Source organism: Trachurus japonicus, chromosome 13, assembly GCF_045865225.1.
Source record: "Trachurus japonicus isolate A0001 chromosome 13, Traja_1.0".
Lineage (NCBI taxonomy): Eukaryota > Metazoa > Chordata > Actinopteri > Carangiformes > Carangidae > Trachurus > Trachurus japonicus.
The window spans coordinates 8119803-8134789 of NC_140919.1; the positions used below are offsets into that span (position 1 = coordinate 8119803).

A 14987-nucleotide genomic window follows, 5' to 3' on the forward strand; every position below is an offset into this window, starting at 1 on the left:
CTTTTTTGTATTTTTTTTAATTAATCTTTTTTTTTTTTTTTGTAATTTTTGTACGTATGGTGTAAACATCATGTCAAAGGTGAAGTACAGTGGACGGAGCATCATGGTTTGGGGCTTTGCTAGGGCCTGGACAGTTTAGCATCATCCATCCATCATCAACAAAAAGAAAATCCAAATTTGGGTGTGGCCCAGTCAGAGCCCAGACCTGAATCCAATAGGGATGCTATGGAACGACCTCCAGTTGCTCCCGTCTCAGCAAAACAACCTGCTCACGTTGCTGCAGAGTTGGTAAAACATGCATACAAACTATTTACATGTAGTATCATGTGTTGAAACTTGTGAAAGGTAATTTTATTGTGGTTCGCTCCGTGTTTTTGTGTCATTGTGTTTCTCGTGTGATGACTGTTACTGCGAGGTGTGTGTGTGTGGAAGACGGGCTGCTAGCAGGCTGAGCTCAAACTTAGCGCCCTTGGAAGCAGAAGGAGGGAGGAGGAGACTAATGGTGTCAGTGGAGTGACAGAGTTTAATACAAAATCAGTAGAAACAGATGAAAAGCCGCTAATGAATATTCTGAAGAATATACTGTTGATCTTAGATCTGATCGGCTTTAGTCTAAACTGAATCAGCTCAGCTTGTCGTCACATTCAGAAACACCAAACACTGAGACTGATGCTTTTGTAACACTTGTTTGTTAGATTTGGGCCTAGGTTCTAAGGAGTAAATAGAGAATGATTAGAGTAAACAACTGACAGTTTTATTTCAGTGGAAAAACACAAAAATATCACGTTTACAGTGACTCAAAAATACCCCAAATAAAATAGAGCTCTTTTCTTTAAGAAAAAAAATAAAAAAATAAAATTATTTGAAAAGAAACAGTCCTTGGATCCACTTCCTTTTTGTTCAGTGGGTTTCAGTTCGTTTGTGTTGACAGTGTTCTTTGTGTGGTTCGTTTTGTGTTTAGAGTTACACTACCCGGGTAGGTATTAGTGTGTGTGTTTGTTGGTCTCCTTATCTGGGAAATCCTGTATGTTCCACGACGATCCGGCTGAAGATCCTGTAGTAGCTGGCCAGGCTACTAACAGGACGCCTCAGAGTCCTTCTGGTGGGTCTGGCTCGCCATCGATGTCAAACGTCTCTCAGATGATCCAGGGTCACCAAAAACCAGTCTGCACATATTGTGCAAAACAACAAATCAAATTATTTTATCATCATAAATTCAATCATGTCACTTTCAAGCTTTGAATTAAGTTTTACACTTAACTTTTGTAACATGTAAATAATCTCTCCATGAATTTACCATTTTTTAATTTATCTAAATAATTATTTATCAGATTTTTCCTAACAGCATTTAATCATGAACTTCTTCACATTCACACTCAATGAATATACAGCATTTTTAAACAACACAGTAACATATTTTTAACCTTTACCCAGTTTTAACAGTACTTCCATATGAAATGATAATTTATAACCTCAATGTAACTGAGTAAATAATGAATTCAGCATTTTCCCACTTTCAAAACACTCTTAAAAGCTCCGACTGGTTTTTAACTTGCTTTCACTGCACTATATCATGGTAGCTGATGGCTGTGCTAGCCGACCGCCGCGTTAGCAGGCAGGTAAACATCAACAATATCATCACTCACCGGAGTTTTCCACGGTAAACAAACACTCGTCGGACCTCGTCACGGCAACGGTAAGTAGGAACACACATCAGCATCACACCATTCTGCACCATTTAACTTCTTTTCTTCTCTTTAGCTGCTCTCTTAACACTCTCACTCTGATCACCACATGCGTTTTCTCTGACTTCCTGGTTTTTTCTACTTCGTGCTTTCCCGTCCTACTCCCGAGTGGAGGATCGGACCTTTCTACAGGTGCCGAGGAAGTAAAAACAAACAAACAGCTGACTCGCGAGGAGTTAACCCTATAGTTGCCAAACACTTTTTAGTGAGTGGGTTACACTTTTATTGTGAAAAGACAGGAACATCAGACTCTTACCAAAGTAAAAGTCACCATGGTTTTATCCTGTAAAAATCGACGCTTCCATCTTTAAAAGAAGAGGAAGAAGTTTAGAAGAATCACTGAGAAGAAATCAACTGATTTAATCCATGAATGAGAGACAGAGACAGACATGTAGAGACTGAACTGTCTGTTCAACAGTGAGAAGGTTTCTGTGACAGGAGGAGACTCTGATTCACTCAACACAGACTCACTGAGGAACCAGGACCGAACCAGAACCCAGGATACAGAGGTTGAGTGAAGGTGGTGTTGAAGGTGTAGAGGTGGATCAGTGAGTCAGAGGAGACTCTGTAGAAGGACAGAGAGCCAGCAGGACAGTCCACATACACTGCTACTCTGGTAGAGACAGACCAGGAGGAGGAGGAGGAGGAGGAGGAGGAGGAGGAGGAGGAGGAGGAGGAGGAGATATGTGTCACTCTGTTATTGTGCCTGACCCAGTAACCACCATCATAGCAGATCAGACTCCTGGAGTGATCGTTCTCTCCAAACCAACAGTCTCTACTGCCTCCTTTCCTTCTGATTCCTCTGTAACTCACTGATATTCGAACTGCTCCTCCCCTCTCGACCTCCCAGTAACAGCGACCAGTCAGACCAGTTGAACACAGCAACTGACACCAGAAGTTAAATCTGTCTGGATGATCAGGATATGACTGATCCTCCTCCACACGTGTCGCCTTCCTGTTGTTGTCAGACAGTTTGATCTTTGTGTTCACTGTGTTTGTGTCGATTGTGAGTGGACAGGAATCTGATGGAGAGAACAAGACACAGCTGCAGTTATTGATCATGTGATCAGTTATTGACAGTTTGATGAAGACTCATGAGGTCAGTGATGTGACAGTGTGAAGATGGTTGAATGTGCTGCTTTGTTTCCATGAATCAAAGTAAAAACAGACTTACACTTCCTCAGACCTGGTGTCAACCATGGGACTCCAGCAGGCTCCACCCTGAAAGGAGGAGGGGGGTCAGAGCAGCATCTTCTCTGTCAGCATGCACACATGGACATTACATGGCTCTCACACACACACTGTTTTATCACTGTGTTCACATGGAGGCTGGTATGTATGAATGAACACTGAGCACAGAGAAGAAGGAGCTGGAGTCTTTATCTAGTGATGATACAGAGCAGGAGGAGACCAGGAGGAAACACTTCATCATGTCTTTTCTCCATGTGATGTCACTGCAGTGTGAGACACACACTTTCACTCAATGACTCTCACTGATAAATGTGAGTGCAGAACGGCTGCAGATCTGCTCAGAGACGTTACGTTTAAATTATAATCACCATGTGAGATTCCACCGACTACGGGTCTGCTACGTAACGGCTCCAGCTTCTATTTTTGCCAGACGCCAGAGCACGGTGCATCAGCACAGAGCAGGTCATCCAGGACAGGAAACTGTGTGCAATATACAAAATAAAACACCCGGTTAATTTTCAAAATAGAATACACCGTGTATCGGGGCGTCGCGTGGCGTAGTGGTTAGAGCGGGCGCCCCATGTATAGAGGCACAGTCCTCGCTGCGGTCGGCCCCGGTTCGAGTCCCGCGTCGGGCGCCATTTGCTGCGTGTCATCCCCCCTCTCTCTGCCTCCCCATTTCCTGTCTGTCGCAACTGTACTATCTATAAAGGCATAAAAGCCCAAAAAATATACTTAAAAAAAAAAAAGAATACACCGTGTTTACAGCGGAGCATATTTCCTGCACTACACCTTGAAATCGTTGTAATGGGCAGCGACCGGCCTGAAGTCAGCAGCTCGGAGGTTTTCATTTCAAATCATTTACACCGTGAACAAGGAGATAGTGATTGTAAAATCACAAAATATGCAGATGAACAGGTTAGCGCCGAGTTGTTTCTCTACTACTCCTCTGGATTAAATTAATTGTTTTTGGTTTTGTGGTTCACTTTCTGGAGACTACAACCTGCTATATTGCGTGATTATGATCATCACGGGCGGATCCGGTGGGTGTTGACGGACGGCGGAGTATGAAGCCGTTCTGGAGCGGAGCCGTTCCATATCCAGTGGGATCCGTGTCAAGTTGCACAAATACAGCAAATAAGACAACAGGTGGAGCTGAACAGCCCAGATATCCCACAATGCACAAAGAAGAAGAAGAAGATAGCTGCTGTGAAGCAATGGGTCGGGTCCGGGCTATTTTTGGCAAATTTTGGCAATTCTGTCACTGTGCAACAAACAGGGGAATAGGAAGTTGATACCATAATGTTCATTACAAGTCTGAAAAGCTGGAAACCATAATAGGTCCCCTTTAAGACGTTTTACATTTTTTGAGTGATGGACTTCATAATTTTTTTAAAATGTACATGTACATATGGCTGATTTGGTATGATGCATTTTCATAGTTTTAAAATTTAGACACTTGCTGTAGCACCACCATCAGGACTATTGTCTTGAGTTTACAGCAGGTAATCTGGCATGGGACTGGACCTTTGTGCAGAGTTTGGTGAGTTTTCCCCCATGGGAAGTATGATTTCCTCAGAAGAAGAAGAGAATAGTGTCCTGGCTTCTTTTTTTTAAATTTAGAGGTGTGCTGTGACGCCACCATCAGGACTATTATCTTGTTTTTCCAGTTGAGGCCATCTGGTATTTTGATATGACATCAGCATTACTATTGCTGGGTCTCGAACCCACATCCTTTAGCACCAAGAACCAGCTCCTAACTCACTGAGCTAATTGGCTGGAAGTGAAAACTGGTGTGTGGCTTAATCTATCGACTCAGGGAGTCATAAATTGCATCTAGACACCATGGGAATGTTAGTGATTTGTTTTTAATGATAAGTGTTTCGCATCATTAGAGTAAATCTGATGTTTAAAGGTCCCATATTATGCTGTTTTTCAAAGAAGAATAGTGCAGCTGTGGACAGTGGATGGTTTCAGTGTTTGATGAGGAAGGAAACACACTCAACGTGTTTGTTAGAGCTCAGTGAAACACACAATGAGTTTAGTGAGAAACACTGAGTGTGAACACAACTTGTGTTTGTCTGAAGAAAACTCCACAGGAAGCTGGAGAATGAGGCTGTGAGCAGGTTTCCACAGGAGCCACAGCAGCAGTGAGTGGATGAAGGAGCTCTAATAGAAACCATCTGATCACAGTGACAGGACGGATCAGGATCTCATGATCCATGACTCTGTTCTTCTCTGCTCTTCACACAGATCAGCTGCAACACACTGACTCACTGTGATCAGTCACATCATGGGGAACAAAGCAGCCGTCCTCAGGACCAGTCCTGAGCTCCATCAAACCTGTCCACACATTTTTACTGGACTTGAAGTCAGAGTCCAACTCAACTTTATTTATAGAGCCCTTTAAAACAACCACAGCTGAAACAAAGTGCTGTACATAGTGCAACATATGGAAAAATAAATAAATAATAATTAGAAGAATAAATATAAAATAATAGTCCAGAGGAAGCAGAGAAACTGTAGAGCAGAGAGAAGCAGACTCAGCTCAGAGCACATGGACTCAGACAGGAAGTGAAGCTCCAGCTGCTGGAGACTTTCATTAAGGAGACACTTTGTGGCTTCATCTGATCTGGAGTCAGCACACACAGTCTGAAAACAGATGTTTGATCACACACACACACACACACACACACACATGCAGCCACAAACACTGATTATTACACTGTTCACTACACTCACTTTCTTCTGATTGACAGCTCCAGGCCTCTGGACAGTGAGGACATCTGGATGTCACACTGTGATTTACTGTCTCCTCAACACAACACCACATCTCATCAGGACAAGATCAGGATCTCAGAGAGACTGAGCTGATTATTGATCATCAATATCTGACCAGACAGAGACCTGATGGTGCCGCCTGATTTCTGTCTCTTATTTCCTCCTTGGTTGGAGACGCTGGGAGTGTCAGGATGTGGAAGCAGGCAGGACCCAAACGCAGGAGCGAGCATTTGCAAACTGAGTTTACTACAAATAACAGGCAGGAACAGGACACATGACAGAACACCGTGACATGAACAATAATCCAACCCGGAACTGAAAGAAACACGAGACTAATGGTGCGTTCCAGGCAACCCGTAACTCGTATTTTTCCGACCTGTTCCTATGGTTACCCGTTAGAACGTACAGTCAAACTCGTAACTTCCCACCTGTGAACTCGTACTAGATCGATCAACTCCCAGTTCCCAGTTCGTAACTCGTAACTTGCCTGGAACGCTACAAACTCGTAACTGGTGACTTGAAGTCGTGACTTACGGGTTAAAAAGCCTGCCTGGAACGCACCATAAATACAACAGAACTAATCAAACCAACAAGCAACAGGTGAGGAGACAGGGGGGCAAAGAACCCTGATTGGTGGACACACAAGGAGCGGGGCTGACGATGTGAAACGCAGGACAGGTGTGCAAGGAGACTGAGGAGGGAAAACACAGGAAGACAAGACAAGGACTTCAAAATAAAACAGGAAACTAGGACAAGACACAGACCAAGACACAACACAGAACTTCAAAATAAAACAGGAACTAAACTAAACAGGGGAACACAGAAACTAGGAGTCCAATAACAAAACAGAAAACCGAGCCACTAAATGGCGGAAGACCAAGGGCCATGACAGTACCCCCCCTTAAGGGACGGATTCCAGACGTCCCTCCAGGCCAGACAACCCCAACCAGGGCGGGCGGAGGGGGCCTGGAGGAGGGAACCAAGGGCAAGAACAGGGGATCTCAGGCGGGCGGCCTGAGAGGCCAAGCAGAGGGCTCAGGGACTCAGAAGGATGGCCAGGTGGCCGGACATTAGAGCACCGGGAGTCTGGAGGACGGCCCGGAGGCCGGGCAGAAGAGCACCAAGAGTCTGGGGGTCGGCCCGGGGGCCGGGCAAAACAGCACAGAGAGCCAGTGTGTGTGGCCGGCCGTCTGCTGCTCCTGCAATGCTTGTTGTTTTTACTGTTTTTAACCATCGGTACTAGACAAACTGAGTCTCTGCTGGTGTATGATCGCCAGTCTCTCCTGCTAATCAGGCAGAATGTTGCACACTTAGGTGCGTTTTATCAGGATGGACAAAATACTTGTCCTCCGTTCCTGGCGGGGCTTCCACCTCACCTGTGCCGGGCCTCGGCCCTACCTCCTCGGCGGAAGCGCCCCCGTCGCCGCGGCAGTCGCGGTGGCCGGCTGGTGAAGCTGAAGCTCTGGCTGTCTCGCTCTTCGTCCTCCTCCTGGTCAGGATATGGATTATCATCCGGTTTCGCGGTGCCCAGACGCTTCCTCGACCCCGCCGATGTCTGCCTGGTACCTGTCGTCGGATCCTCTGAGGGACTCCTGCCTCGCCGCCTCTGCCCTTTCCGGGCCTCTCGGCGCGGTGTGGATCGTCGGCTCCTGCGGACGTTTCCCCGGGCCTCTCGTTCCGCTGGATTACGGCCCCCAGCTCCCACCAGGATTGGCCTGGTGAACGCCAGATCCCTGGCAAGCAAAACTTTCATCCTGAGGGATTTTTTCTGCTCCCGTGCCCTGGATTTCCTCTGTGTGACGGAGACATGGATTGGTGCCGGTGAGTCCAGCGCTCTGGCTGAGCTGTTACCTGCTGACTGTTGTTGTTTTAATACCCCGCGGACATCGGGTCGTGGAGGAGGGACGGCGGTGGTTTTTAAAAACACTTTCAAATGTAAACAGCACACAGTTTTATCCTCACCTCAAAGCTTTGAAGTGACTTTATTTGAGGTCGGTCGTTCAGACCCGGTGCTGTGTGCTGTCATATACCGACCCCCGAAATACAATAAGGACTTTGTAAATGACTTTTCTGGTCTTTTGGCTGAAATCATGCCGAAATATGACCGTGCCATTTTTCTGGGGGATTTTAATATTCATGTGTGTTGTCCTGAAAAGCCTTTGGTGAAGGACTTTTTAAGCCTTATTGACTCTTTTAACCTGGTGCAGTGTGTATCTGGCCCCACACATGAACTTGGACACACGTTAGACCTCGTCCTCTCTTGTGGTTTATCTGTGTCTAACCTGGAGATTTGTGACGATGCGTTTTCTGATCATATGCCTGTTTTGTTTGAGACTGTTTTATCCTGTGCTGAGTCTAAATGTGGCGCCTCTGTTCAGAGCCGTCGGTTTTTTAACCCTTCAACTGCCGGTCAGTTTTCTGTGGCTTTTAATCAGCTCTCTGCCTGTCCTGCCTCTGCTAACACAGAGGAGCTCAGCTCTTGGTTTAACTCCTCCTGCCGAACCATATTGGACTCTGTGGCTCCGATAAAAAATGTGCAGCCCAAGCCTAAACCTGAGCCCTGGTTTAGTGAGGAGACTCGTGCAGCTAGACGGGAGTGCCGCAAAGCCGAGCGGAGGTGGAAGAAGGACAAGCTGCAGGTTTCCTTCCAAATCTTAAAAGACTGCTGGCGCTGCTACCAGGACACGGTCAAAGAAACCAAACAAAAATACTTGGCAAACCTCATCGAGTTAAATCGCCACAATCCCCGTGTATTATTTAAAACAATTGACACCATTCTTAATGCCCCACAGCCTGTCATCTTGGAGGCATCCCCTGAGACTTGCAATAGCTTCTTGGACTTTTTTATCGATAAAGTTGCTACTGTAAGGGCTCTCATTTCAGCTCCTGCATCGGACCCCTCTGTTCCTGTTCCTTGTTCTGCAACTTTTGAAATGTTTGAGCCGGTGTCCTTATCATTTTTAGAAGACCTGATTGGCCACCTTAAACCATCAGGCTCTCCGTATGATGTGGTTCCTCCTGGTTTTTTAAAAGAAGTTTTCCCATGTTTAGGTCAGTCTGTCCTGTCCATCATCAATACCAGTCTGTCCTCTGGTGTTGTTCCTCAGTGTTTTAAACATGCTGTGGTCCAGCCCCTACTTAAAAAACCTGGCCTTGATGGCAGTGTGCTGGCCAATTTTAGACCTATTTCTAAGCTGCCTTTTATTTCCAAAATTTTAGAAAAAGTTGTGTTCACTCAACTCAAGTCGTTTTTAGATGAACAAGATGTCTTGGAGGTCTTCCAGTCAGGTTTTAAAAGTCTGCATAGCACCGAGTCAGCTTTGATTAGAGTGTTCAATGACATACTCTTGGCAAATGACTCTGGTGAACATGTTATTTTGGTTTTATTAGACTTGACTGCAGCGTTTGATACCGTGGATCACAACACCCTAGTGGCTCGGCTACGCTACCTAGTGGGTATACGTGGTACTGCACTAGACTGGTTCAAGTCATATTTTACCGGTAGATCAATGAGTGTGAGCCTTGGGGACTCGAAATCCAGCTCTGCTCCACTGCCATATGGGGTTCCACAGGGGTCGATTCTAGGACCCCTACTTTTCTCTCTGTACTTATTGCCACTGGGATCCATTCTGAGGAAGCATGGCATATCCTTCCATTTTTATGCCGATGACAGTCAGATTTATGTGCCTCTAAAAAAGAAAAATGCCTTCTCCCTCGCACCACTTCTTGCATGTCTTGAGGACATCAAAGCCTGGATGGCCCTCAACTTTTTAAATTTTAATGAGAAGAAAACAGAAGTGATGGTGTTTGGTCCCAGTGGCCTCTGCGAACCCCCCCCTGTTGACTTGGGCCCTTTGGCAGAGTTTACAAAGCCAACAGTTTTAAACTTGGGTTTTAAGATGGACAGTGATTTTAAACTGGATCGACAAATTAGCTCTGTGGTAAAGTCCAGCTTCTTCCAAATTAGACAGCTGGCAAAGGTCAAACCACTTCTTGCACATCAGCACTTTGAAACAGTAATCCATGCCTTCATCACATCTCGGCTGGATTACTGTAATGCACTTTATTTTGGAGTTAGCCAGTCCTCCCTTGCACGTCTCCAGTTGGTGCAAAATGCGGCCGCACGCCTGCTAACTGGAGTACGTAAGAGGGAGCACATCACCCCCATCCTGGCCTCCCTCCACTGGCTGCCTGTGCACTTTAGAGTTCATTTTAAGATTCTTTTATTTGTTTTTAAATCTTTAAATGGACTGGCCCCATCTTACCTCTCTGAGCTTCTTCACCCCTACGCCCCTGCTCGGTGCCTCCGGTCAGCTGATCTGCTGCTCCTGGAGGTACCGAGGTCCAAACGGAAGCTCAGAGGGGACAGAGCCTTTTCAGTTGCCGCTCCAAAATTGTGGAACGAGCTTCCCCTCCACATTAGACAGGCCTCCTCACTGTCCATTTTTAAAACTAGTCTTAAAACCCACTTTTATTCTTTGGCGTTCAACTCAGCATGAGACTCTACCTCTGTTTTAGTGTTTTATGGTTTGTTCTATTCATTGTTTTTAATGTTTTTTTATTTTTATTTTTAATTGTTTTATTTAAATTCTAAATTGTTTTATTGCTTTTAAATTGTTTTAAAAGCAATTAACAATTATTATGTTATATTTATTCTTCTGTTGCATTATGTACAGCACTTTGTTTCAGCTGTGGTTGTTTTAAAGGGCTCTATAAATAAAGTTGAGTTGAGTTGAGTTGAGTCTGGGGGTCTGCCCAGAGGCTGGGCAGAAGAGCACCAAGAGTCTGGGGGTCGGCCCGAAGGCCGGGCAGGGGGGCGACGCCGCTTGCGGGTCCCCTCTGGGGGCAGGGCTGGACAGACCTCCGGCTGGACACCGGCAACAGGGGTCGAGCACTCCCAACTGCTCAACACTGGAGGCAGAGACACTGTAGACAGGGACCAGATGGGCCCCTGGCTGGGCACTGGAAACAGGAGCCGGACGCACCGCCGGCAGGACACAGGAATCAGGTGCAGGACGGGCCTCCTGCTGGACACTGGAATCAGGGGCAGGACGGGCCTCCTGCTGGACACAGGAATCAGGAGCTGGGACACAGGAATCAGGAGCTGGGCACTTGGCCGGCTGGACACAGGAATCAGGAGCTGCGTCAGCCGGGACCCCCAACACTGGAGCACGCTGCAGCTCCGGAGGTGGCGCCGGGGGAAGCTGCAGCTCTGGAGACGCCCGGACCGCCAACGAGGCACGTGGAGCTGGGGTCGGCCGGACCGCCGCCGTGGCACGTGGAGCAGGAGTCGGCCAGACCACTGCCGAGGCACGTGGAGCTGGGGTCGGCCGGACCGCCGCCGAGGCACGTGGAGCTGGGGTCGGCTGGACCGCCGCCGAGGCACGGGGAGCAGGAGTTGGCCGGATTGCCAACTGCCTCTCCGCAGGCAGGGGACTTGGAGGCTGTGGCACAGCCAAAGGGGGACATGAAGGCTGCGGCTCAGCCAGAACAGGAGAAGGTTGCAGCCCAACCGGAACAGGAGAAGGTTGCGGCCCAACCGGAACAGGAGAAGGTTGCGGCCCAACCGGAACAGGAGAAGGTTGCGGCCCAACCGGAACAGGAGGTTTGCCAGCCCGTTTCCCTCTAGCAGGCCTGGAGGCTCTGACTGGCCTGGAGGCAGCTAGCCCCGCTCTGTAGGCCTGTTGGACCGAGCGGGGCCCCCTCAGTGCCAGCCGGGTGCCCCGGAAAGGGTTGTCCTCTTCGGGGAAGGTTGGTGGCTGGGGGCGAGGCTTGGGCTGCTGGTGGCGGTGAGAGGATCCCCTCCTGGATGGTCTCTCTGAAGGCATGGACCGGCAGGCAGGACCCAAACGCAGGAGTGAGCATTTGCAAACTGAGTTTACTACAAATAACAGGCAGGAACAGGACACATGACAGAACACCGTGACACGAACAATAATCCAACCCGGAACTGAAAGAAACACGAGACTAAATACAACAGAACTAATCAAATCAACAAGCAACAGGTGAGGAGACAGGGGGGCAAAGAACCCTGATTGGTGGACACACAAGGAGCGGGGCTGACGATGTGAAACGCAGGACAGGTGTGCAAGGAGACTGAGGAGGGAAAACACAGGAAGACAAGACAAGGACTTCAAAATAAAACAGGAAACTAGGACAAGACACAGACCAAGACACAACACAGAACTTCAAAATAAAACAGGAACTAAACTAAACAGGGGAACACAGAAACTAGGAGTCCAATAACAAAACAGAAAACCGAGCCACTAAATGGCGGAAGACCAAGGGCCATGACAGGGAGACGAATGTCTCTGAGCAGTGGACATGGTTTGATTCTTGTTGCTGTGTTGTTATTCGTGTGTCCACACTCAACAGGTGTCAACAGTCTCTGGGACTGTTCAGGTCAAACACTCTGTTGGTTCAGGAGCAGTTCAACCAGCTACAGCTGAAATCTTTCCTGATACACTCTGAAATAAAGTCTGATCCAAACATCTGGAGAGACTCAGAGCACAGCTGCCAACAGCTGCTTTCATCACCGACATCTCTTCTCCTGAATATGACACAGTGAGTCATGATGAGACACTGAAGTCATCATGAGGAGAAACTCCTGATCCCAGTAGTTCATCACTGTGACTGATGAAAGCTGCTCTTTGAAACACTCTTTCAATTCAATTCAATTCAATTCAATTCAATTCAATTCAATTCAATTCAAAAAACTTTATTCATCCCCAAGGGGCAATTAAAAAGCACGCTGAGCAGTTCAGGTAGGATCACAATAAACAGCAAACACTCACACGTACACACGCACACACGCACACACGCACACACACACACACACACACACACACACACACACACACATACACACACACACACACACACACACACACACACGGGAGATAAATAAATAATATATAATGCAACTTAAAGTGCAGTGCATTCATGTCCTTCAGGCCAATCAAGTCCATTCTAACCCTCCACACAGTTCATACTTAGGGGGTGAGTGGTGGGTGGAGGGTGGTGGGTGGTTGGGTGGGGCTGGGTTGAAGTGGCTGGATGGGGATGGGCTGGGGGTATTGGGTGGAGCTGGGATTGGGTGGGGCTCCACACAGTTCTTGGGCCAGCGATGGCTGCGAGTTGAGCAGGAGGACAGCTCTGGGCACAAAGGTCGCCCTCCTTTTCTGAGTCCTGCAGCCCGGGCATCGGAGACGACGCCCAGAGGGGAGCCACTCGAATGTGGAGAAGAGGGGACTTTGGCTTCAGTATAAACTGTGTTGGGACAAGTCAGACTGTGACAGAGGACGTCAGTGGAGTGGGCGGAGCTTCACTGTGGCCTACACCACCTCTGGATATGGTCTAAGTGATGGGATCTGATGTCATCAATGCATCGATCACCTGAGACAGACGTTAATACCAGGTGTGACCAGGTGTGAACGGGGCCATAGAAAATGTTCCAGCTCCCCCTCCTCTATCAGACAGTGTGTGTGGCTGCAGCAGCCTCTCCATACCTGAGAGACTCCAGTCTCCAGCCTGGATCCCCCAGTCCAGCAGACAGCAGCTTCACTCCTGAGGCTCCTGGATGATTGTAGCTCAGGTCCAGCTCTCTCAGATGGGAGGGGTTGGAGCTCAGAGTTGAGGCCAGAGAAGCACAGCCTTCCTCTGTGACCAGACATCCTGACAGACTGAACACACACAACAACACACAGGAACACTCTGTCAACACCTGCTGCTGTGTTTAAGTGTCATCAGATAAACAGCTGGATGGATCCTCACCTGAGAGTCTCCAGTCTACAGTGTGGACTCTCCAGTCCACCAGACAGCAGCTTCACTCCTGAGTCCTGCAGGTTGTTGTTACTCAGGTCCAGGTGTCTCAGACTAGAGGACTGGGAGCTGAGGACTGAGGACAGAGCTTCACAGCTTCTCTCTGAGAGGTTACAGTTGCTCAATCTGAAGAGATGATCATGAGGAAAGAAAGGAATTTAACATCTGACCTGTTGCCAGAACAAAAGTGTTTTAATGTAATGATGAATAAATCCAACTATCTCTACACTTACAGAGCTTTGTTAGAGGCTTTGACCACTGGCAGCATCCTTAGAAGAGCCTCCTCTGAAGCAGAGTATTTCTTCAGGTCAAACACGTCCAGATCTTCTTCTGTTGACAGTAATAATAATAATAATAATGGATTACATTTATATAGCGCTTTTCTACCGTTACCCGATACCCAAAGCGCGTACAGTAACCATTATTCATTCATACACATTCACACCGGTGGTGGTAAACTACGTGTGTAGCCACAGCTGCCCTGGGGCAGACTGACGGAAGATGAAGATGAAGACCAGAACCGACCATTGAGCAGGAGACAGTTTATCTGTGGAAAGACGTCCTGATCTCAGGGACTGTTGGATCTCCTCCACTAGAGAACGATCATTCAGTTCATTCAGACAGTGGAACAGATTGATGCTTTTCTCTGCAGAGGGAGTCTCTCCAATCGTCTTCTTGATGTACTGAACTGTTTCCTGATTGGACCGTGAGTCACTTCCTGTCTGTGACATCAGACCTCGTAGGAGATTCTGATTGTTCTCTAGTGAAAGACCCAGGAGGAAGCGGAGGAACAAGTCCAGGTGTCCATTTGGACTCTGTAAGGCCTCGTCCACAGCGCTCTGGGAGAAGATTGTCTCTGCAGATTCGACTCCTGTTGTTTCAGTCTTCTTCTTCTTCTTCTTCTTCTTGGAGGTTGTTTGTTGTTGTGACATCAGGTTGAGTCCAGAGTTGATGAAGGTCAGATGGACATGAAGAGCAGCCAGAAACTCCTGAACACTCAGATGGACAAAGCAGAACACCTTGTCCTGGTACAGGCCGCTCTCCTCTTTAAAGATCTGTGTGAACACTCCTGAGTACACTGAGGCTGCTCTGATATCGATGCCACACTCTGTCAGGTCTGATTCATAGAAGATCAGGTTTCCTTTCTGCAGCTGCTCAAAAGCCAGTTTTCCCAGAGACTTAATCATCTCTCTGCTCTTTGGACTCCAGTGTGGATCTGTCTCAGCTCCTCCATCATACTTGACCTTCTTCAGTTTTAGATGAACCACCAGGAAGTGGATGTACATCTCAGTCAGGGTCTTGGGCAGCTCTCCTCTCCTTCTGGTCTTCAACAGCTCCTCCAGAACTGTAGCAGTGATCCAGCAGAAGACTGGGATGTGGCACATGATGTGGAGGCTTCGTGATCTCTTGGTGTGGGAGATGATCTTTCTGGCCTGCTCCTTATCTCTG

The 14987-nt window shown here is 47.6% G+C and overlaps 1 protein-coding gene across 1 annotated transcript in view; it reads right to left on the reverse strand.

Annotated features, from left to right (window-relative positions):
* Positions 1-2129: 2129 nt before the first annotated feature.
* The window catches only part of LOC146975364 (protein NLRC3-like), an 80711-nt gene continuing 67853 nt past the window's right edge, over positions 2130-14987 (reverse strand). Inside the window, exons 2-5 of the mRNA XM_085794773.1 lie at positions 13491-13664; positions 13226-13399; positions 2920-2966; positions 2130-2767 (exon numbers count right to left, since the gene is read on the reverse strand). Of these exons, the coding sequence (XP_085650899.1) occupies positions 2202-2767; positions 2920-2966; positions 13226-13399; positions 13491-13664 (961 nt within the window). The 3' untranslated portion in view covers positions 2130-2201. The remainder of the gene's footprint in view (positions 2768-2919; positions 2967-13225; positions 13400-13490; positions 13665-14987) is intronic.